The 25,163-nt window shown below is 39.2% G+C and overlaps 1 protein-coding gene across 3 annotated transcripts in view; it reads left to right on the forward strand.

Annotated features, from left to right (window-relative positions):
* Positions 1-25,163, forward strand: part of micu1 (mitochondrial calcium uptake 1) — a 105,528-nt gene that overhangs the window by 7,276 nt on the left and 73,089 nt on the right. For 2 of the 3 annotated variants that reach the window (XM_072583518.1, XM_072583520.1), the window contains exons 2-4: positions 1,375-1,470; positions 6,848-6,913; positions 18,616-18,777. In XM_072583518.1, coding sequence (XP_072439619.1) covers positions 18,617-18,777 — 161 coding nt within the window. In that variant the 5' untranslated portion in view covers positions 1,375-1,470; positions 6,848-6,913; position 18,616. The remainder of the gene's footprint in view (positions 1-1,374; positions 1,471-6,847; positions 6,914-18,615; positions 18,778-25,163) is intronic. The other variant, XM_072583519.1, reaches the window with a different exon arrangement.

The following is a 25,163-nucleotide window of genomic DNA, read 5'->3' on the forward strand; positions in this document are numbered from 1 at the left end:
CTCGGGAGTGTTGCTGAACAAAGAGACCTTGAAGTGCAGGTGCATAGCTCCTTGAAAGTAGAGTTGCAGGTAGATAGGATGGTGAAAAAGGCATTTGGTATGCTTTCCTTTCTTGGTCAGAGCATTGAGTATAGCAGTTGGGAATACATGTTGTGGCTGTACAGGACATCGGCTAGGCCATTTTTGGAATATTGCATTCAATTCTAGTCTCCTTCGTATAGGGAGGATGTTGTGAAATGTGAGAGGGTTCAGAAAAGATTTACAAGGAAGTTGTCAGGGTTGGAGGATTTGAGCTGTAGGGAGAGGCTGAATAGGGTAGGGCTGTTTTCCCTGGACTGTCAGAGGCTAAGGGGTGACCTTAGCGACGTGTATAGGGTACATCGACAAGGTTTTTTCCCTGGGGTGGGGGAGTCCAGATCCAGAGGGCATAGGTTTAGGGTGAGAGGTGAAAGATATAAAAGAGACCCAAGGGGCAAATTTTTCACACTGAGTGGTGCGTGTATGGAATGAGCTGTCAGAGGAAGCAGTGGTGGCGAGTACAATTGTAACATTTAAGAGGCATTTGGATGGGTATATGAATAGGTAGGGTTTTGAGGGATATGGGCCAGTTGCTGGCAAGTGGGACTAGATTAGATTAGGTTGGGATATCCAGTCGGAATGGACAGGTTGGACCGAAGGATCTGTTTCCTTGCTGTACATTTCTATGACTATGGATTATCTAGTCGGCTGATCACTTTGGATAATCGAATGAAAGATGAATCATGAAAATACTTAGTGATTATGCATGTCCTCACTATGTACTTCAATCTAGTTTGAATCAGTGTTGTCTCATCTTTTAATAAAGGTCAGTTTTTGATAATTAGTGTTTTAATAGGTACTAATGAAAAAGGATGAAAGCTTTTAAAGTCAGACAATTTGTGCAAAGCGCTAAAGAGTCCTGCAATTTTGACACACTGGAACTAGATGGCCCACATCTTATGCCATTGCATGGTCTATGACATGAAAGAGTTAGATTCCCTACAGTATGGAAACAGGCCCTTCAGCCCAACAAGTCCACACTGACCCTCTGATGAGTAACACACCCAGACCCATTCCACTATCCTATATTTACCCCTAACTAATGAACCTAACACTATGGGCAATTTAGCATGGCCAATTCACCTAACCTGCACATCTTTGGATTGTGGGAGGAAACCCATTCAGACACATGGGGAGAATGTGCAAACTCCACACAGACACTCGCCCAAGACAGGAATCGAACCCGGGTCCCTCGCGCTGTGAGGCAGCAGTGCTAACCACTGAGCCACCATGCTGCCCCAATTGTTTTGACTAAATTGTTTTTGCACTGATTAACTCTCACTCATTGGATGACAGAAATCTGATGGATTGATTGCTGAATCTCGGATATATATGGTCCTTCATTCCTTTGCAAGGAAGTGACTTTAAGACAGAACGTAACAGATACACAAGGTATTCAGATTTACACTTTCTAATCTACTTAATTGTTTTGTTAAACTGTAATTCCAGGTCAATGGAGGTTTGGTATAAACTAGTGATACTAATTCTATACTAATACCAGGCAACACTGCAGGGCTTGTAAGGTTGCTGAGAATGTGAATTGTGAAATCATTTCCTGAACTTAATATGGACCTATTAATATTTTCAGTAGTGTATCTCTTTAAGTTGCCGCCTTTCGAGGCCAGAAAATAAGCTTTCTCAGATGTCTATTGCTAGCTGCAAACAATCAAAAATCTGGGCGTGTCCATATTTACCTTGTGTTGAAGTGTATCCAAATCTGTTGACTGTTGTTAATTTATACTCCGAAAACAGATGTGGACATTTTTCACTTTACTGAACATCCAAAGAGGAAAATGTTTTAAGTGAAAAGTAAATCTTTCAATTCTATTTCATCATTTACTTTTATAACAAAAGTTTTTTAAACTGTTGCTGCTGAAACTTGCATTGTATCAGTTTTGTTTGAATTGTTTTGTGATCTGTAGATCCCTTTCCAAATTTCTAATTGGCATGAGCTAATGCAATTAGATAGGATTTGATCACTCTCCATGTACACTCTCTCTAATTTTAGAATAAACAGCTCCTTTGGTTCAAATGAAACAAAACACAAAAAGTAATATTCAAGATATTGTGCCTTGGGTGAGGAATAAATACCTTATGCTGCTGATAAAACCACGTACTAATTCCCAATTACTCCCAATAGGTAGATCGAATGTTATGTTTCACATTTTAAAAGCTATAAATCATGTTTCTTATTAAGTCATACATAAACAAATGAAAGAGCAAACAAAGAGCACACATTTTATTAGATGAAAGTGATTTGAAGAGCTGATTATGATGTTTGAGTATCTTATTCAAGTATTAGTGAGGCAACATGAGGGAAGCCAAAAGCATGCAACCCTATTTCACAATCTCTATGGCAGTTTTAAACACTGCAGATTTGTAACCCAATTTTAAACAATACTGGAATACTATAATAAAATATAATTTAAACTTGCATGCTGTCATCTATCACATCTTTTCCTCAGATCAATTCTACCTGCTTCATGTTTGTCATGCTATTTATCTGAAATGTTTGTGGGTATTTCTTTAACATGATGTTGACCCTAGCCAATCATCAAATTACTTGCAGAAGAACAAAGAGGAGATGGTATGGATTTGTCATGGTTTTCCAGACAATACTGGACATTTCAAGATGTATTTCTTGGGACTTTTGGTGGAATTCTGCTTGAGATAAATTGAATTGAATTTATTGTTACGTGTACAGAGGCACAGTGAAAACCTTTGTCTTGCAAGCCATGCAGGCAGATCACATAGTTCAATAGCATAGGTAAGTAAATATAGATAAACAGTGGTAAAACAAAAACACAGTTACAGGCGAATGCTAAGAGTTTGTGAGTCCATTCAGTACTCTAACAACAATAGGGTTGAAACTGTTTTGAAACTAGCTGGTGTGTGTGTTCAGGCTTCTGAACCTTCTCCCTGATGGTAAAGGTTGTAGAAAAGTATTGCCAGGGTGGGATGGATCTTTGAGAATGATAGCAGCCTTTCCTTGACAGCGGGCCTGGTAGATGGATTCTTTGATGGGAGGTTAGTCTTTGTGATTGTCCGGGCCAAGTTCACCACTCTCTGTAACCGTCTCCAATCTTGAATGGTACAGTTGCCGTACCAGGTAGTGATACATCCAGACAGAATGCTCTCGATGGGAAGGGCATTCGCTATCATGCCAAATCTTCTCAGCTGCCTGAGGAAAAAGGGATGTTGTTGGGCCTTTGTAACCACTGCATCTGCATGAAGATTCCTAGAAAGCTTGTTGTTGATGACCACTCCCAGGAGCTTGACACTCTCCACTCGTTCCACCTCTGTGCTGTTAATGCACAGGGGGGCATGAGTGGCATCCTGCCAAAAGTCAATAACGAGTCCCTTGGTTTTGACAGTGTTGAGAGTTAGGTTGTTCTCAGTGCACTGTTTTTTCAAGTCTTCCACCTCCTGTCTGTTGTCTGTTTCATCGCCATCTGAGATTCGACCAACTATGGTGGTGTCGTCAGCGAACTTGTAAATGGCATTAGCCTGGTATATGGTGACACAGTCTTGGGTATACACTGAGTACAGTAGGGGGCTGAGTAAACACCCTGGGGGCGGGGCTCCAGTGTTGAGTGTTAGTGAGAATGAAATATTGTCCCCAATCTTCACTGAATGTGGCCTGTGGGTCAGGAAACTGAGGATCTAGTTGCAGAGAGTGGGGCTTAGTCCAAAATGACTAAGTTCAGTAATCAGTCTTGAGGGGATAATAGTGTTGAAGGCTGAATTATAGTCAATGAGTAGCATTCTTACGTAGCTGTTCTTGGTGTCACGGTGTTCTAGGGAGGAGTGAAGGGCAAGTGATATGGCATCTGACATAGATCTGTTCGTCCGATAGGCAAATTGGAGTGGGTCAAGAGTAGTGGGGAGACTGGAGTTGATTAATCCCATGACCAGCATTTCAAAGCACTTCATGACCACCAAAGTTAGGGCCACTGGATGGTAGTCATTGAGACATGATGCACGAACCTTCTTAGGCACAGGGATGATGTTGGCCCCTTGAAACAGGCAGGGAGAGGTTGAAGATGTCTGAGAAGACCTCTGCCAGTTGATCTGTGCATGCTCTGAGTGCACGGCCTGGTACTCCGTCTGGTCCCATCGTTTTCCTTAGATCCACACAAAAGAAAACTGATCTGACCTCTGATGCAGTGACTGTTGGTATAGGCTCCTCAGGACTTATTGGAATAGGTGTTACCCCTCAGCTGAAATTCTGCTCAAAGCGAGCATAGAGGCATTGTGATGATCTAGGAGGGATGTGTCATCATCTGCTATCTTGCACAGTCTATTTTTAGAACCTATGATGTCATTCAGCCCTTGCCAAAATTGCTGGGTGTCTGTCTGGGTCTCTAGTTTGGATCGGTACTGGTCCTTGGCTGTTTTAATGACTCTTACTTGGTCATACTTGGATTCTTTATATTTGTGTGGGTCTCCTGATCTGAAGGCCTCTCACCTGGCTTTTAGCAGGTTCTGTATGTCCTGATTCATCCAGCGTTTCTTGTTGGGGAACACCTGGATTGACTTCCTCAGTATGCAGTCCTCCACACACTTGCTGATAAAGTCTGTGACAGTGGTGGCGTACTCGTCCAAGATACCTGCGGACTGTTTGAACGTGGCCCAATCAGCTGATTCCAGACAGCACCGGAGTTGATCCTCTGCTGCCTCCGACCAGCACTGGATCTATATCCACTAGGGGGTCTCCTGCTTGAGCTTTTTGCCTGTAAGCAGGGAGAAGAAACACAGTATTGTGATCAGAGTTCCTGAAATGAGGGTGGGGGATGGAGCAATGGTCTAAAATGTTTGGGCCACTAGTGGGGCAAGTAATGTTCTGGTGGTACTTGGGCAGCACCTTCCTTAGATTGGCTTGATTGAAGTTGCCTGTCACAATAAACAGGGCCTCAGGGTGTCCTGTCTCCAGGGTGCTAGTGGTGGAGTACAGTACATCCAGAGCTTCCTCAACCTTTGCTTGTGGCGGTATGTACACAACAGTTAGTGTAGCAGTGGTAAATTCCCATTATAGATAGAAGGTATGGCATTTGATGGTGAGGAATTCAAGGTTTGGGGAGGAATGGCTGTCCAGGGTTGCAATGTCCATGCACCACAAGTTGTTGATTAAAAAGCAAACCCCTCCACCCTTTGTCTTACCCGTTGACTGAGTTTTTGCAGTTAAACAGTCATATTTCCACATCAATGACTGCTGATCCTGTAGTTTTAAAAGGAGAGGAGTAAGCGTGTGGCTGTTAAGTCGTTCCATTACAATAATAAAACAAAACTTTGGGGAATAAAATGATGTTGGAGACCAAAGAAAATCTGAAGTGAAATTATGATTTATTTGGTTGCCATAAAGTGAGAGAGAGAGATGGCTTATTGATGAGCTAGTCTTCTTGCAGGTCTCCTGGTCAGAGGATTGAAACAGCATTCTGGGGTAGGGGGAAGTCATAATTCTGCTAGGACCTATGAAAAGAAAGGACTGGTTCGCATTCATTATTCACACCTGAAACATTAACCTGTCAGAACTCTTTATGGAAATAAAACAAAGAGCTGCAGATACTAGAAGTCTGAAACAAACAAAAACAACGTGCTGGAGAAACTCAGCAGATCTGGCAGCATCTGTGGAGAGAAATCGGAGTTAACATTTTGAGTCCTATGACTCCTCTTCAGAATGTTAACTGTCCGGCACTTAGAGTTTTGTTTGTTTTGAGAACTACTCAAAGTCTGGTGGATTTGCTATGTATTCCCTAAAACAGTACTTCCTGTTTTACTTGAAATTTTCTGTTTTGTTTTAATTCACTGGCAGGTTTAACAGGGCTCTTCACATCATTTTAGAGTAGTATAATTTCACAGTTCCATTGAGAATGAAGATGAGGAAATCTCTGCATGTCTTAAAATGGAGACAATATCTGGTATTCCTAAATTTGAGAAAATAGAACAATATGCATGAAAGCGCAAATATAAATTTGAGTATTATATTTGCCAAGATGACCTCTTAGTCAAGGAAAGGATTTCTTTGGCACCAAACTTAGTTTTTAAACTTTATCAATAAAGTTTGATAGCATGCAGCATGATGATTAAGTCTTTGAGTTAAGAAGAACTGTTATTGCATGCTTTCCAAAAAGGAGATATTGTCTTGTGTTGATATTTTCTTATCACCCTGTTCATAGATGTTCTTGCCTACCTCCAAAGCAGGTGAGACTTGAACCCAAGTCTCCTGGCTCAGAGGTTCAGATAATACACTGTGCCACAAGAGCCTGTCACACATCTAACATTTTTCACTTTAACTCGTTACCATCTTTTCAACAGTTTGAACAATTTTTGATCTGCTTTACAATAACTAAACTGGCTCCAATAAATGATTACCACACTTCTTTAACTCAAAAATAGTCATCATGCTTTTCAATAAAATCAGATAATTGTTAGTGGAAAAACCTGTTGTTCATAAAGAATTTAGGGTTTTCAAAGACCATCTCTGCATCGGAGCTGGCAGCAGTGAAACCCCAAGCACAGTTAGGAAGACCAATAAAGTGTTTCATTCTCCTTTTTTGCAGTTAGTGTGGTTTTCCACTGTCAGTCCTTCTAATAGCCCCAACATTTTTTTTAAAAAAATCATCTTGTTTTGCCATGAAAGCAATTATTAAATTTTGAAAAAAATCCTTGCTGAAAATGCTGACTTCTCTCCAGATACATTGTCTGGCCCATTTATATTTCTAGACTAGTATTTTTATTGTTAAAATTCAGACTTTTTTTTTGTTTACAGTTTGTGACCTGAAAGGTGCCAACTGCCAAAAGCTTGAACTCCATTGGGAATCATAAGTCAAGTGAGGTATGTGGCATGCATTTTATGGTGTGTTGAGTCAACTTGTGTCAATGCAAGCATGAACTTCTATTATGCCATGCAATGTAGGTGGGTCTTGTAAAACAAACAGAAATTCAGAAATGAAATGGTAAATAGTTTTAGTAAAAAAGGAGTGGTTGAAGTGAATACGATATTTAGTAAAATTTAACCATTTTTCATTTTTGGGATTGGCCAAATTAACCAACTGTCTCTTTGTTCATAATTGTTGAACATATCCAGTGGCATGTTAATTGATTTAATTAACTTAAAAGGGACCGTATATAAATTCACTAAACCAAGCTTTGCTCTAACCTAACCAGGAATATGGATATTAATGCTTTGACACTTGCTTACTGTTTGTAACAGAATACAGTAAGTATTCTTAGATGGGAGCACCTTGACTCATTCAGGACTCTGTCCTCCCAGTAATTGGTAACAAATGTACTCCTTTTCTTGATGCAATCATTCTGTTATTAATCTTCTTGACAACATTCAATGTTTTTGCCTCAACTGCTTTCTGTGGAAAACAATTAGACAATCCAGTGAAGATAGAGTGAATCGATAAAGACTATCTTCATGTGACAGTTCTGCCAACCCTGGGATCAAGCTGGTACCCCTTTGTTCCCTTCATAGCAAGAACATCCTTCATCAGATAATGAGACCAAAGCTGAACAAAGTATTCCAGGTGTAGTCTCATCAAGGCCCAATACAATTGCAGCAAGATATCCTGCTCCTGTACTTGAATTCACTTGCTGTGAAGCCAAACGTACCATTTCCTTTCATCACTGCCTGCTGCACTTGCAACTAGTGTTCAAGGACACCCGGATTTCACTGCATCTCCCTTTTTCTCAATTTGTCGCCATTTGTCACTGTATTGCAAAATTCATGTATTTCTTACTATTTTATTGATATTCCAGTTGCCAGTGATCCTGTAAATTTTCATCCCGTTCCTTCTAAGCTCCATTGGGTTCTCATACATTTACCTAAATTGGTATGAATTTGACATAGTCAACTACTCTGACTTAATTCTTTCTAAGGCATTAAAAACTACAGACTCCAATCTCCCATATTCTTCCAGCAATTTTAGAATGTACATTTTATGGCAAATTACCATTACTTCCTGATTTGCAACATACTTTTTTTGTCTGTCCAATCTCATTCATCAGGACTCTGAGCCTTTTACTCTTCATCTTAGTTGAAATTATTGGAAGCTCTACAGACTTTGTCAACTGTGGTGAAAGATATGCAGTGTTCAATCCTTTTGGACTATTTTATTTCATGCTGATATTTTTGCACAACAGGTCTGTCCTGGGAGCCTGCTGAGTTGAAGTGCATTGAACATCCACCATGTACTACTACTGTGCATTGAACTCATACAGTGTTACAATGAGTCTTATTACTAGTACTACATGATAGATAGTGAAATTAATACACTGAGATGATGATTCAGAATGCTCTTGATAAAACATGATTAGACAAATAGTTCATCGCAAGGAACCTTTAAGCATGCTACTTGATGATCAATTAAAGTTGCTTACAAGGTGTAAAATTTATGCAACTTATCAACGCATAAAGTCTGATTTGCAGGTGCCAGTGTTGGACTGGGATGTACAAAGTTTAAAAACCTGATATTGTGTGAATTTTTTTTAACTAAGCAAAGTATGTGTTTGAAAATTTAGATTGTTTCTAGGTATGTCGCAATTTTTAAAATGTTGTGTAATCATAGGATAAAGCTATCAAATTACTTTTGTTAAATGTGATCTAAATGCTCTAAAATTTCCATGTGCTTGTCACGTCCTACTTTGTTCCTCCATTGTGTTTGTGAAAAACATATCACATCATTTAGGATGAATGGGAGAGTGGTGTTGAGACATTTTGATAATATGGACATTGAAGAAATAGTGTCTCCCAAACTCATCTCCTTTTGATTGCTGTCACCAAAGAAAGAATTGTTTAATTTTACAAAATAGCTTTGCAACATAGCAGCACTGACGTGACCTCGTTGTTCAGTGCACTGTTAGCAATCAAAAATGCTTTTACCATGTGTATATCATCCTTCTCCACTTGATTACCAGTGCTTTGGTTCATAAATTCTATTTCAGATTTCTAAAACATTTTTAACTTTGTGTGAATATATTTGCTAATTAGCAAAATTAAAAACCATGGGATTCAAAGATATTGGCAGGATAGATATCAAACTGGTTACAAGATAGTTAGGAGAGAGCAACGATGAGCCAAGATTTTTATACTGGAGTGGTTCTTGTGATGTGCTAGTAGTGTCCCTCCCACTTGGTCAGAAGACCCAGGTTCCTCCTCCTCCAAAGAGTGTCTTGTGTCTTCACAAGTCTGAACAGGTTGATATAAAAATATTTGCAGTTGTGTATCTAATGGTATTTTCTGTTTGATTCAAATGACATAGACATGAGAGTGAAAGATTGTTTAACCAGCTTTTAACTTCCAGTGTTCAGCATTATTCAATTCATTGATGTTCCTAGCTGTGTCAGGAAATAGACTGTTATGTAAGTGAGATGAAGAGTTAGTCTCTGTAGTCTCAACATAGAACTAGGAAAGAGGTTCTGCATGGGGAGTATGAGGACCTAGCATGGAAGTAAAACGTAAGACTTCAAGGGTTATAATCTCTGACACAAGCTGCATGTTAATTTGAAAAATGAATATGTAACTCATATAATGAATATGGGGTGGCACAATGGCTCAGTGGTTAGCACTGCTGCTTCACTGCACTAGAGTCCCAGGTTCGATTCCAACCTCTGGTGTATGTATGGTGTTTGCACATTCTCCCCGTGTCTGCATGGTTTTCCTCCAGGTGCTCCAGTTTTCTCCCACAATCCAAAGATGTACAGGTCAGGTGAGTTGGCCACGCTAAATTGCCCATAAGTTAGGTGCATTAGTCAGAGGGAAATGGGTCTGGGTGGGTCACTCTTCGGAGGGTCGGTGTGGACTTGTTGGGCCGAAGGGCCTGTTTCCACACTGTGGAACCTAATCTACAAATATATATAATCTAACTCAGCCTCATGTGGGAGAAGTAAGTTCCAGTTTGTGGGCCACAGCCACCAGTACTTGGGAAAATGGAGACTGTATTGTTGGGACAATTTATATGTTCAAATCTGTACTGTGCTGTGCCCAGTATTCTTGAGAACCACATAATTAGGGAAGTCTAGAGAGTTTTAAGCTAAATAGTGGAAGCAAACTGTCAAATGTGAAACAAAGTGTGGGCACAAGGTAAGAGAGGAACGTAGTATTTTATGGAAAATGAGAGTCTGAGAATAGCAGGAAGGGACAGACGGGAAAAAATATTCAAGACTAGATGTTTGCCAAGATTACAAAAAAATCAAAAGTAAAGGCTCTGTGTCTAAATGCCTGTAGCATTCATAACACATTGTTTAAATATGTGCTATCAATGAACACGATCTGATAGACTTTAGGGAGAAATGGTTTCAGATTGACAAGGATTTGGTTCTAATAATTGAGGGCTATATGGTATTCAAGAAAAACAGAAAACCATATAAAGTTGAAGGGGAAGCACTGTTAATCAAAAATGCCAAAAATTAGATATGACATTTTGTTCAGGAGATCATAATAAAGAACTGGTTTGGGTGGAGTTGAGGAATAGTAGTAGAACAAAGTCATCAGTGGGCTTGGTCTACAGACCACCTGACAGTATCCATAATGTGGGACAAGATACAGAGGTAGTAATATTGGCGCTTGAGATAAAAGATAAGTGACTTTATTCTACAAATAAATTAGAACAGATTAGCAGTAGTAGCCTGGATACAGCGTTCATAGAATGTTTTAGAGGTAGTTTCTTAGCACAGCACATTTTGGAACCAGATACATTGAAAGTGGTGTTGTATAGTGTGAAATAATTAATAATGACTCAAAATTGAGGCACTGCTTGATCGCAGCAACCAGAACGTGATTGAATTTTACATGGCTTGCAAGTTGGACAACTAAAGCTGAGACTAGTTTTATAAAGCCAAGGAAGGGCAATTGTGAGGGCATGAAAGCTGACCAGGTGAAGAGACCTGACATGATAGTTTAGGGACTAGGTCAATAGAGACACAATGGCAGCCTTTAAATAGCTATTTCAGAATATTCAGAAAAAAAATATTCCTACTATAAATAAAATTCTAAAGTAGGAAGAACCAGCACATCATCCATGGTTAACAAAAGAACTTGGGGAAGGCATCAACCTTAAGGGGAAAAATTTAGTGTACAAAAATGAATGGCAGCTCAGACAATTGGGTGGAATATGAAGAATGATAGAGAATGACTAAAAGATAAATCGGGCGGAAGAAATTACTTGAACAGGAAGCTATATTGGAATGCAAAAGCAATTATTAAAGATGCTAAAAAGGAAAAGAGTAAGTAAAGGGAGTGTTGGTCCTTGAGAGAGTGAGGATGGGGAGTTAATAGTAGATAATAGGGAAATGATGAATTAAATGAACAGAGATTTTGCTTTGTCTACAGTATAGAGAGTACAAATTAGGAGGTGGATAAGAGAAGAATTTGGTAAAATCACAATTATGAGGGGTGTTTACTAAGTAAACTTATGGAGCTGCAGACTAATAAGTCTTTAGGCCTAATGAACGTCAGCCTAGGGTCTTAAAAGAAGTTGCTAATGAGGTAGTAGGTACATTTTTCTGAAGTCCTTAGACTCCAAAAGGTTCCATTGGACTGGAAAACAATAAATAGAACTTCTGTATTCAAGAAGGGAGGGAGACAGAAAGCAGGAAACTATAGGCCAGTTAGCTTGACGTCTGTCATGAGAAGGTTGTTAGAATTGATCTTTAAAGAGACTAAAACTGTGCATTCAGTAAAGCTGCTGAAGGTCACCAGGAAAGGTTTGATTTTGTCAAAGGGAAATCACATTTAAACAAGTTATTGGCATTCTTTTGAAGGACGAACACCCATGCCTTGGATAAAGGGAAAGCCCTTAGGTGCACTCTACTTGGATTTCTATAAGGCATTTGCAAACGTCCCGCACCAAAGATTTGTGCTGAAGATAAAAATTCATGATGTAGGTCTTAATATAATTAGCACAAATAGAAGATTGACTGGCAGAAAACAGAATTTGCATAAATGGGTCTTTATCTAACTAGCTAGATGTGATAAGTGGAGTTCCACAAGGGTCTGTGCATAATTTACATTAATGATTTCAGTGAGGGGAGCAAAGACACGCGAGCTAAAGATGGGTAGGGAATTATTGTTGTAAAGAAGTCATAAGGAAGTTGGAAATGGATATAGTGTAAAGGGTGAAATCTGGCAGATGGTGTATAAAGTGGGAAAATATGAAATTATTCAGTCCAGCAGGAAGAATAGGAAAAGGAGAGTTTAATTTAAATGGAGAACAACTACACAGTTACTAGGTAGAAAGAGATTTAGATGTCATGGTCCACATGTTACAGAAGTTAATATACAGGTACAACATGTAATAAAGAAGGCAAATAGGGAGCTATCTTTTATTATGAGATGAATTAAACGTAAAGGTAAGGATGTAATACTCATGGGTCATTGGTGAGACCATATCTTGAACACTGTGTAGTTTTGGTCTCCTTATTTAAGAATGTTCAGAGGTGGTTTACTCGGTTGATACCTGGAGTGAGTTGAGTGTGGTGCTGGAAACCCACAACAGGTCAGGCAGCATCTGAGGAGCAGGAGAATCGAGGCCTGATGAAGGGCTCTTGTCCGAAACATTGATTCTCCTGCTCCTTGGCTGCTGCCTGACCTGCTGTGCTTTTCCAGCACCACACTCTCGACTCTGATCTCCAGCATCTGCAGTCCTCATCCCTCCTGATACCTGGAATGAACATGTTGTATTATGAGGATAGGTTGGATGTGCTGGGCTTGTTTACAGTGGAGTTTAGAAGAATAAAGGGTCACTTATTTGAAATGTATAGGCTTCTGAAAGGTCTTGGCAAGGTGGTCATGGAAAAGATGTTTCCTCCTATGGCTGATCTAGTAGCTTTGTTCACTCTTTCAGGACAGAAATGTAGACGATATTTTTTTCTCTGAGGGTTATTTGGTAACTCATGTCCCAAAAGATGGTGGTGGTGAGGGTCATTAAATATTTTTAAGACAGATGTGAATAGATTCTTGTTAGGCAGGTAATGGTTATTGAGGGTTGAAACACAAACAGGTTGCCCATAATCTTATTGAATGGAAGAGCAGGCCTGAGGGGCTGAATGGTATTCTTCTCTTATTTTGGTTTTTATTTGTAAATCGGGCAACCTGCAGTAGATTTGTGATAGGTTAACAACAAGGTAAAAATAAGTTGACTTTTTTTATATCAACACTCAAATATTAATTTCCACAAATTAGTGATATTGGAGTGCACCACAACCACATATCTTTGATAGGATGTTTGAAAGTGTTATGAAAACCTGTGTAAAACACTGAGTGAAGAACTCCAGACAGCTACAGCCAAATGAGCAGATGTGACAGGTCAACCACACACAAAACATAATTGTTTGTCACCATCTCTCTTGAAAACTTTCTGGATTACAATTTTTCTGTTTGCAACTTCCTTCATTGATACTACACATTGACAGGATCATTGTGAGGTTGAGGTTTCCTTCATTTGTTTGTAAAGTTTATCTTTCTTCCTCCATAGAAATCTACCAAACTATGATAACAGCTTTCAAATGCAGCTTGAATGAAGTTTGGCATTCCAGTCTTTTGAGGGTTATAGCCAAAACATTACACTACATCAGTCTCTGCTCACTCCACAATGCCAACACAATGTGGCAACCTTTAATGTAACTTTTTACTAAATAAACTTCAAGAATAGCAAAATTCAGAGAGGATTTCTGAATTTGCATTAATTTTGGAATGGTCATCCACCCAGAGTACATGCACACTTAAACATCGTACATTCCTTCTAAAAGAAAGTTAGCTTAGATTGTGAGCGTTTCTATTTGTGAGGTCATGTTGCTGCTCTACAGGACATTGGTTAGACCACTTTTGGAATACTGTGTTCAGTTCTGGTCTCTCTGCTATAAGAAAGATGTTGTGAAACTTGAAAGGATTTGAGGGGATGTCAGAGGTGGGTTCTTTACACAGAGTTGTGAGAGCATGGAATGCTTTGCCAGCAGCAGTTGTGGAAGGAAGGTCATTGGGGACATTTAAGAGACTGCTGTGTATGCATATGGTCACAGAAATTTGAGGGTGCATACTTGAGGATCAATGGTCGGCACAACATCGTGGGCTGAAGGGCCTGTTCTGTGCTGTACTGTTCTGTGTTGTACTGTTCTATGTTCTGTGTTCTAAAAGATTTACAAGGATGTTGCCAGGGTTAGAGGTTTTGAGCTACAAGGAGAGGCTGAATAGGCTGGAGCTATTTTCCCTAGAGGGGCAAAAGCTGATGGGTGACCTTACAGATGTCTATAAAACCATGGATACCGTGAATAGTCAAGGTGTTTTCCCCAGGGTAGGGGAGTCCAACACCAGAGAACATAGGTTTAAGGTGAGAGGGGAAAGATGCAATAGAGACCTAAGCAACAACTTTTTCCATGCAGAGGGTGGTGCGTGTGTGGAATGAGCTGCCAGATGAAGTGGTGGAGGCTGGTATAATTACAATATTTAAAAGGCATCTGGATGGGTATACAAATAGGAAGGATTTAGAGGGATGTGCACGTAATACTGGCAAATGGGCCTAGATTAAATTAGAATATCTGATTGGCATGGACATGTTGAACTGAAGGGCCTGTTTCCGTGCTGTACAACTCTCTGACTTTATTTTTTTTTAAAATGAAGCTTATCCTCCAGCTGCACCTACAAATAATCCTTAAATAACCTTTGTAAATCCAATCATAATCAGCTGATCGAGATAGAGGTTAGTTAATCTTCATAAAATGCAAAATTTAGTTAACAATTTAGGGCCTGCTTGCTTTGTGATCTCAATTTTGTTAGTATGATCAGGTGCCACTTAACGCTTTTTTATTTAACTTGATCTTGTTCCACATAAATATTCATATTTAATTTGGAACATTAACGCTATTTGTTTATACAGAGGCTGCCACATCTGAGTATTTCTAGTGCTTTCTGATTTTTCTTCACATTACCAACATCACTATTTTGCTTTTATTTAAGGTGTTTGGGCTTCCGATATTTTTATTCATTCTTAACGTGAGTATCACTGATATGGCCAATATTATTGCTCATCCCTAATTGCCCCTGAGAAAGTGTCGTAAGCAGTCCTCTTCAACCACTCCAGTACATGTACAGTGGATAGTCCTACAGTGTCTTTAGCAAGAGAGTTCCAGGTTTTTGATCGATCAATGATAAAGGAATGGTGACATTGTTCCAAGTCAAGATGTTGTGTGGCTTGGGATGGGAACTTAGAGCTGATGGTGCTCCCATTGCTCTGTTCTTTCTAGATGGTTGTGATTGTACAATTGGAAAATGCTACTGAAGACTTTTTTCTTGAAGCGCTTCAGCAAGATTATTTTTATATTTATTTCTCAGAAAGTGGGCATCACTGGTAGGGCTACCATTTGTCACCCATTTCTAAATCCCAGAGGGCAGTTAAGAGTCAACAACGCTGTTCTTCTACCATCACGTGATGGCTAGTCTGGCTAACAATGACAGATAGGAGAAAGTGAGGACTGCAGATGCTGGAGATCAGATCTGAAAAATGTGTTGCTGGAAAAGCACAGCAGGTCAGGCAGCATCCAAGGAGCAGGAGAATCGACATTTCGGGCATAAGCCCTTCTTCAGGAGGGCTTATACCTTAAATGTTGATTCTCCTGTTCCTTGGATGCTGCCTGACCTGCTGTGCTTTTCCAGCAACACATTTTTCAGCTCAGTAACGATGACCGATGCCCTCCATGAGAACATGAGTGAACCAGATGCGTTTTAACAACAATTGGTGTTTATAGAGACTCCATTCGGCTTGCTTTTAAAATTCCAGGTGTTTTTATTGGATTCAAAAAGCACCATCTATCATGGTAACATTCAAACCTGAGTCTTTAGAACATGAGGTTCTGGATTGCTGGTTCTAGGTCAGACCACTCAAAACATTCTTAAGCAGGCAACCCAGACCATAACTTTACAATTTGTTTTGGTAAGTGTACAGTGAAAATTACCCAGAGTAAGCTAACTAGGTTGATTACCAGTTTTTAAAACAGACAAAACTTTTATTCACAAAATTACACTTTGAAACACAAAGAACAGAATAAAGAACCCCAACAGAACTCAGTCTATCCAAACTAGACTTAATTATGCTGTTCCGAATATACACAACAGTCCCAATAAGCAAACCCCCTTAAAAACAGTAAAAATGGAAGAAATCCTTACAGGTTGAAGTTAGAAGGGCAGAAGGAGAAAGAGAGAATGTTTAGCAGCCTGTTTCCACCCAGCTGAACTCCTAACTAGTTCTGGGTTGAACTGCTTGGCTAGAGAGCTGACCACTCCCCTTTCATTATACATGACCACTTTTTAGCCTGAAGTCTCATCTGTTTACATATAAACAAAAGGCCTCTCAGCAGCCTTTTTCATTTCTGTACCAAACTAGTCACCTCGGAGCCAAGAGGGTTTTTTGACCCCTCTGAAAAAAAATAAAGGATACAGTATCCTTGAGAAAAGGAACAGCTTTTAGAAAAAAGGGACCAGTTTTGTGACACATGACATTGCTGTTTTGTCACCACCAATTTAATTGGTGACAAAACCAGAGATAAGTTGAAAGAAGGTTTTTGAAGTTGGAGAAAGTAGGTGATGGAAACGGATCCAGAGTTCATTCGAGCAATGTGGGCACTACTGGCTCGACTAGCATTGAATGGCCATTCCGAACTGCTCTTGAGAAGGTGTGGGTGAACTGTTAGATGGTTTCCTGATCAGTGAGTTGCAGACCAGGTGCATCTGTCAGGACAGTGAGTTGTCATCTTTATACTTAGCTGAAAGCATAGAGACTTAGGTTAAAATTCCATTTGGATAAAGCACCTTCCCAACAGTGAAGGTTTTATTATCAAACTCCTAATCATAGGATTGAACTGAAAGCCTTTTGTCTCAGGGATCGACAAGCAGGAGGCTGGAAGAACACAGCCAGCCAGACAGCATCAGGAGATGGAGAAGTCAACGTTTCAGATGCAATTCTTCTTCAGTACAGTGGGGTGGATGTAAGGGGAGCTATAGATAAAGGGGGGTGGTGAGGTTGGGGTAGGTGAATGCAGGTTGAGGGCACGACTTGGTTAGTAGATGGGAGGAAAGAATCCAGTTGGTAGCTGGAAGGAAGGGTCGATCAGAGAAGGAAGGGAGGGGGGAGGGCCTGGGAAGATTTGAGGGTGATGCGCACTCTACCAACTGAACCATGTGGTGGTGGCAAAGGCAAGTTAGTGGACAAAAATGTTATTGTATACATGAGGATACCTCATTGCCGAATTATGAATAGCAGGAGAGTGGGGATTCATTCAAGGTCTAGGTAAAAAGATAATTATGTACCAATCCTGTCTGAAAGCACCTCTTAAAACCACTTTTGCAGGGCAGCAAAGCCGTTATCATGCTGCTACAACCCAACAGATGATTTCTATGCAGTTTCTGGCGAAACGTGAACTTGCCTGAAGATTGTGGAAAATGTATGGTGTTCCTTAGTAATTTATCGAAACATATTTGGCAAGTTAATTTTGTTCGTGAAAGTGGAGAAACATGAACAGCTGCTGTGTGTCACTGGGTAAATTGATCACTACAATTTAACTGTATCTTCAGGGTTTTAAATTTATTCTGACTGTCAAATATCTTGACTTGCTTCAGTAAAGAGAGCGCTTTTGTCTATTTCAAGTGCTCCAGTGAGATTACCTGACAGTAAGTGTGAAAAAACAATGACCTTATTTTACTTGAGTATGCAGACTTCCTCTAAAAAACATTTGTTAAGCCATTTTGGGATGAAGTATTGATTTAATTAATGAATTTCTCGCACATAAGTGCAAAGGTTTGATTTGCTTTATTCATTTGGAGAAATGTTTACAACTGGCCAGTCAAATGTGAAATAGACATTGGTTATGCACAGGAAATTGTCCTGTGCTTTCAAAAAAGAGGTAGGCATGAGCAGCACTTTAGCAAAACCTGTTAGAAAATCTGAGAATTACACTTGCTGAAAGCTAGTTGTGAGATGTACTTCGTTTTACCTTCCAATATATTTGAACCTGCTTGTTTATGGCAGCTGAGAAAATGAACATCTGCTTCTCTTAATGAAGTCTTTGGATTTTTGTGTAATCAATTAGTTTCTTTCGAAGTTCATCCACTCGACTATTGTTATGAAGGCAGACGTAGAAGCTAATCTGCATGTAATGGTGTTCTGCACGCAGTAACTACAATGCATGACCAGTTAATCAATTTTTGTTGGTATTCATGAGCATGGGAATGTAGCGTGACAATGGGTAAACTTCTCACTCCTCCTCAACTGGTGTGCTAGGCTTTCTTGCATCAGTATGAATAGATACATGCAGTCTCTGGTTAGTGTCTCATTTAAAAGATGGTACCTCCAACAGCACTGTTACAACCCCACTGAAGTGCAGTTGCATTCTGTAATGGGGTTTGAACTCCCTAACCTGATTCAGAGGCTAGAATGCAAGCAAGGTAGCCAAACTGTCAAGTGAAAACATGTACATAAGCAGCACTGGGAAAGGACGACTGTACAATTTTTGGCATTAAATCCATGCTTTTGGTTCCAATTACAGGATGTTTCACTTCAGAATACTGCCTGCCATGGCAGTTCTTGGCAACTTCTCCAGACATTACTATAGGGTAGTGGCACCAAACAAGCATCGGCGCAAACTGATGATGATAACATTTACCGGAGTCTCAACTGTTTCGGTGACAGCAAGTTTGTTATGGAAAAGGTAAAGGACATTTGTATTATTGTTCTTATGATCATACTGTCCTGAATTAGAGTAAAAGGAATGTAACCTTTCATAACAACATTAATTCCCTGTCTTATTGGAAAATTTAAGATGAGAACAAATCTAAGTGCTTGTTAGAATGATCAAGAGAAAGTGCAATGTAATTTGCACCAGTCTTCACTTTGCAAGACCAGATTGAGTGGTGTCAGTCGATGGCTCGACGCACATTACTTTAGTTAACACCATACAATTAATTGAACTGGGATTTTGTTTAAAATGTTCTCTGCCTGATCTTCCCCTGCCCTGCTCCTCCATTCTCCCGTTAATGACCCAAAGAGGAATGATTCTTTTGTGACTTCTTTGTCAGGAAAGCAGATGTTGTACTGCTGGAAGTTTACAAAATGTTAATTCACTGATGTATAACAAACATAGTTAGTAATTTTGTCATAATGTTTGTTTCAATCTCATGTCTTCGTAGACTCATTTATTATTTTTAAACCATTGTTTTTCATCAATTTGTACTCATGACATATGTGAACTTCATATATTTTACTATGTAATTGTTCATGTTTATAGACGTACTGGGGAAGAAAGGAGCAGAGTCTGTGATTATCCTGCTGTCTGACATTCATTCCGGTTACCAATAAATGCGACATCACGCAATAGGATCGCACTTCTGTTTCATGGGTTCTCATCAATAAATGTTTTTGAAGGGTTTTGTTTCATCCTCTATTAAATCAGCTTGAAAAGCAGCTTCAAAGTAGTTGGAGATATTAGCCAGGCCTGTGGAATTGCATAAGCATGGTTGGTCACACTTGTCTGTAAAAGGTGGATATAATTTGTGAAAATATGTAGTATTTGGAATGTGAAGGCAATAGGTTATTGTTTGTGATAATGCATTTAGCTTAAGATCCATTAACTGTTCAGAATTTTCTTAAATACGGTGCAAAGTGCTTTCTGTTCGAAATAACATTGTTCAAATGCAATCACTCTGTTTATACAGGTACGGAAATATCTAATTTAAGCATAACCCATAGGTAGTAAATGAGCTGAACGAGCAGTCCATTTTACTTAGCTGATTTTTTGAGAATTGACTTTTGGCGAGGCATAAAGAGATCTCCCTAGAATTATACTTGTAATTGCATTCAGCCCAGCCATTCTTCCATTTTAGTCTGCAAGCTTACTTTCTTCAAGAGTCTAGCAAATTTCCTTTCGAAATTATTGATCTCCAATTCCACCACACTCATTGGCAGTAGGACTCCAGGTCATTACCACATGGTACATAAGGTTTTTTCTTGCAATCACTTTCAAGTTTGTTATATTGCAACTTATACATTGATTTTTAGGGCCATATTTTAGTGTTTCACTTGAGTTGTGACTTTCATTCAGTACTGTTTTGCTTTGGTCTATCATACCTCTGGCCCATAACACAGACAAATCTAGTGAGCTTGTAGCATCCTTAGGATTCTTTAGTAAATTGAACTATGTTAGTATGACTTCACTTGTAGCATTTCCAGCTTAGAAACTTGCGTAACGTTTGCTTCTACCTTGATTTATTTTTGTTTGTTTTGTAGTTTGTATCATGTGATTTTGTTTCTATTAGGGATTGATTTGTGACATCATTTAGAAAAACTGCATGAATGTTAAAGTTTTCATATTTGGCCAATACTGGCTTTAAACCATTCTTAAACCAGTATCTGGTTGAAAAGGAAAGGTATTATTTAAGAATTTATAGAAGTAAGTTTTCAATGGATGCCAGAGATCAACATACCATTTATAGTTGTATATTTCAATCAAATCACGGACCCACAAGTGAGAAAAGCAATTGTTCATCAAAAATATGATGTTTCTTTGGTATACCGCATGGAATAGCAGCTGAGTTATTTGAGGCACAGCAGTTTAACTTGTTGGTTTACTATTTCAAGGCACTTACTACATTGAGAGGGCTGAAAATGGTTTGACTGTTCGGCAATATCAATTGTAGAAATGTCTGATTTCAATATCTCTGAAATGCATGCATCCGACATTCATTCCGAATTGATATGGGACAAGAGACTAAAATGAAGCCGAAATGAGAAAACATAAAGTTCCTTTATACCTGTCCATTGGCCTTTTATCTAGATTGTATCTAATCACATAATTATAGAATCTTATGCTTATGCATGCATTTCCCACTTCAGTTTTCACAGGAGTTTGAATTATGATTATGGTCACTTTCTCCAATTCATTCATACTATATCCATTAGTGAAGTTCTGGTTTTTGTACCATACTGAGCTACAACTACATATAAAGAGTAGCACACTGAAGCAATTTTTGAACCTCTTGAGCAAATTTGTTGTTATTTTAAACCCAGTTTCAATCTTGTGCACTTGAGCAACCAAAGCATTTAATTCAGTAGTTTTCAAAACTTTTTTCCACATCTGTTATGTGTTTTATCAGGCAAAATTGACCTCTCTTGCCTTTCCAGGAAAGAGTGCTGAGGATTAGCTGACAGAAACATTTTGCACTTGGTTTGTGTGGATGTGCCTGTCTCTATTTACGTGTACGTTTGCCTTACTTTCTCACGTTCTGTTTTGTACTAAGTTTCTCATCAATGCACCAAGATAGGCCAACATGACTTTCAGAGCAGGCAGACAGAGGAAACTCATGCCATTAATCTGGTCTTGTTGTGAACAGAGGCAAAAAGCCAATTTCCTAATCCGCAGTCTCACCAGGCATCATAGCAGCTACATCCAAGTACCGAAAGCTGCAAAGGTCCTGCTGAAGAGAAACTCAATGTAATGTCCTTTATGATGCATATGAACAACTAGGATACTGATGTGTCCTTCAATGGGTTTTAATAATAATGAGGGAATTGGGATTTGAAATGTTGCCCAGATGTCGCTCAGCAGAATTTCATTACCAATTTCAGCTCTGAAGGATTTGATTGCTATGGTATGTCTAAAGCATGTGCTGGTTACTTTTGAAGTGACCTGGTGACATCATATAGTGTCATTATCTTTCATAATAACTATAGACCCAATTGATGCTTAACAATCAATTGCAATGAAAGCACATTGATTGTCTCACTCTCGATTAGAATTCCGATTCATTCACTGATCATTCTGTTCAAAATACTTAAATTTCAATGACGTCCTTTCAGTATTTTACAACTTGATGGTGTTTGGAACATTACGTTATTGTCAATGCTGACAAATATTTTCAAACGTTTTAATGAATTAGCACTTCATTTCTTCAAAAACTGTTTCATCAACCTTGTTGAAGGTTAGCAGTTTTTGTGATGGGAGCAGTTTCACTGTGTGAAAACTGTCTGTATAAATAATGTTCGAAAAACTACTCTTAATGTTCTTTTTGTAAGTGATTTTAGCCTCTTGACTGTGACTTCTTAAGAGGCGCAAGTGAGGACTGCAGATGCTGGAGATCAGAGTTAAGATTAGAGTACTGGAAAAGCACAGCAGGTCAGGCAGCATCCGAGGAGCAGGAAAATCAATATTTCAGGCAAAAACCTTTCATCAGGAATGAGGCAGGGAGCCTCCGGAGTGGAGAGATAAATGGAAGGGGGTGGGGCTGGGGAGAAGGTAGCTAAGAGTAGCTTCAGGGTAGAGGAGATGACCTGGGGGTTGCAGTGTGTGTGAGAGAGAGAGACTCACTGAGATCTTTGTAGAGAGAGGAGGAGAACTTCTTCAAGGTAGACATCCTTGCAAGAGGATTTTCCTGCTTCTTGGATGCTGCCTGACCTGCTGTGCTTTTCCAGCACCACTCTAATCTTGACTCTGTGATTTCTTAAGACCCTGTTCTAATTTCAGAAAATGAACACACTGTTTGAAAAGGAAGCACCAGTGTTTTTTGTTTTAATCCTTTGTATGTGGTCATGATCGATAAAGGTGCCATTTATTGTCCTTAAGAAAACTGTAATAGCCTGTAATCATGATCCTTTATGATGATGTTGAATGGCAAGTTCCAGAAAGAGACCGCAAGGTCTCTTGCTGGAACTTGTTAAGTTATGATGTGGATATAGACACAGAGCACGATTTTCCTATGTCCTTCTCAGTGATAAAGGTCATTGACTTGGAAGGTGCTATTGTGTTTATAGAACAGTTGAAATAAAGTATGTGTAAATAAGCTATTTTTAAATTATTCATTCTCAGCATGTGAATATTGTTGGTAAGACTGTATTTATAGTCTGTCCCTGGTTACCCTGAAATAAATTTATATAATTTTACTTGTCCATATCAAATGGATATTTGATCAGGGACCTCCATGGCAATTCAGAATCCATTATATTGTTGTGGATTAGATTAGATTAGATTAGATTAGATTACTTACAGTGTGGAAACAGGCCCTTCGGCCCAACAAGTCCACACTGCCCTGCCGAAGCGCAACCCATCCATACCCCTACATCTACCCCTTACCTAACACTACGGGCAATTTAGCATGGCCAATTCACCTAACATGCACATCTTTAGACTGTGGGAGGAAACCAGAGCACCCAGAGCAAACCCACGCAGACATGGGGAGAATGTGCAAACTCCACACAGTCAGTCGCCTGAGGCAGGAATTGAACCCGGGTCTCTGGCGCTGTGAGGCAGCAGTGCTAACCACTGTGCCACCGTGCCGCCCATATGTGGGCTGGAATCTCATATAGACCAGATCAATTAAGATTCGTAATCTGAAGGACTTGTTGGATTTTGTCGACAATCCAACAAGTTCATGGTCAATGATTTGTTGGCAAATGGACTCTCGTAATGCTTTTGCCATAGCAAATGCACCAACAAATGTTGATTGTCAGTAAACTGGCAAACTTTGTTTAAACTTTAAACCAGGGAGGTTGACTCTGGTCAGATAGTAGACTGAGAAATGAACCAGCAAATTGTAGAGAAATTTACAAACCAAAATATTTCCAACTTTAACTATTAAGTTTCAGGGTGAAATTGATCAAAGTATGTGATTTGGCCAGAAAGCTTTTGAAAAGTGTCTACAGGTAATGAATATTAGAACAGATAAAAAGGCTAAAGCTCAACATGTTGTTTCTTGAGACCAAGTGTTAGTACGGTTATCTGTTTTTGGGGAATCAATTATAACAAGGTTCACTGGATCTTACCAAATCAAAAAAAACTCCATGATGTGAATTATATAATGAGTACTCCAGATAGGGGGGGATGGAAAAAACTGTGTTTTTATGTACCTATTTTTGTATACATGTTTATATATTAAAGAAATAGTGAGGATAGTCAGAATGGAAATGTAAGTATGTAACTTAGCTTGCTGAGCTTGAAGGTTTGTTTTCAGACATTTCGTCACCATACTAGGTAACATCATCAGTGAGCGTGTCCAGCCTCTCTATTTATAGGTCTTGGTTTCTTAAGGTGGGTGATGTCATTTCCGTTTTTTTTTCAAGGGAAGGTAGATAGGGTCTAAATCGATGTGTTTATTGATAGAGTCCTGTTTCTTTTTCCACAAATGTTGCCCACCCTGTGGAGTGTTTTCCAAAATTTTGTGTTTCAATGGCAGTGAAGCCATCTTTTGGGACCGAGAGAGTGACATCTAAAGCTAATATTTACAAATCCACTATTTGAAATTGTCAAATGAACTTCTTTTCAATTCAGTTTATTGATTGGGGTTCCAACAATGGCTTATGGCAGTGAATTCCACATTTCCCATTCCCATGATTGCAGCTTTTTATGGAGTAATTTGGCAGTAATGTCTAAAATAATGCAAAGGTTCGACATAGTGGATAGGAATGGACTCTTCCCAGTGATCATGTGGTCTTCGATGAGAAGATTGAAAATTAAATGTAAAATAAATATAAGATTTAGGACAGAGGGTTATGAGCCTGTAGAAACTTAGCATTAACTAAAAGAATATGTCACCTTACAGATTACTTTGGGTAGTGAATAGAAAGGTAAACAAATGTTATGAGATGCGGGATAAGGCACACGACTCATTTGGAGGATAAACATTAGTCTGGACTGTTGGGAATTGTGACTCCGTATAATTTGCATGATTGAGTTTATTCTGACTGCTATCTTGTAATTTTTATAGCAAATTATAGTAGAGAAAATAATGACTGTAGCTCAAAAGTGAGGAATGGTACCAAGTATGGTTGAGATTGGATTGTGAAGAGTCTCTGGTGAAAACCCAAACCCCGAACAAAGATGTTATAATATTATGGTTGTTGTTCTGTACGCCGAGCTGGGAATTTGTGTTGCAATCGTTTCGTCCCCTGCCTAGGTGACATCCTCAGTGCTTGGGAGCCTCCTGTGAAGCGCTTCTGTGATATTTCCTCCGGCATTTATATGGATTTGTCTCTGCCGCTTCCGGTTGTTCGTTCCAGCTGTCCGTTGCAGTAGTCGGTATATTGGGTCCAGGTCGATGTGCTTATTGA

This window comes from Chiloscyllium punctatum, chromosome 13, assembly GCF_047496795.1.
Source record: "Chiloscyllium punctatum isolate Juve2018m chromosome 13, sChiPun1.3, whole genome shotgun sequence".
NCBI lineage: Eukaryota > Metazoa > Chordata > Chondrichthyes > Orectolobiformes > Hemiscylliidae > Chiloscyllium > Chiloscyllium punctatum.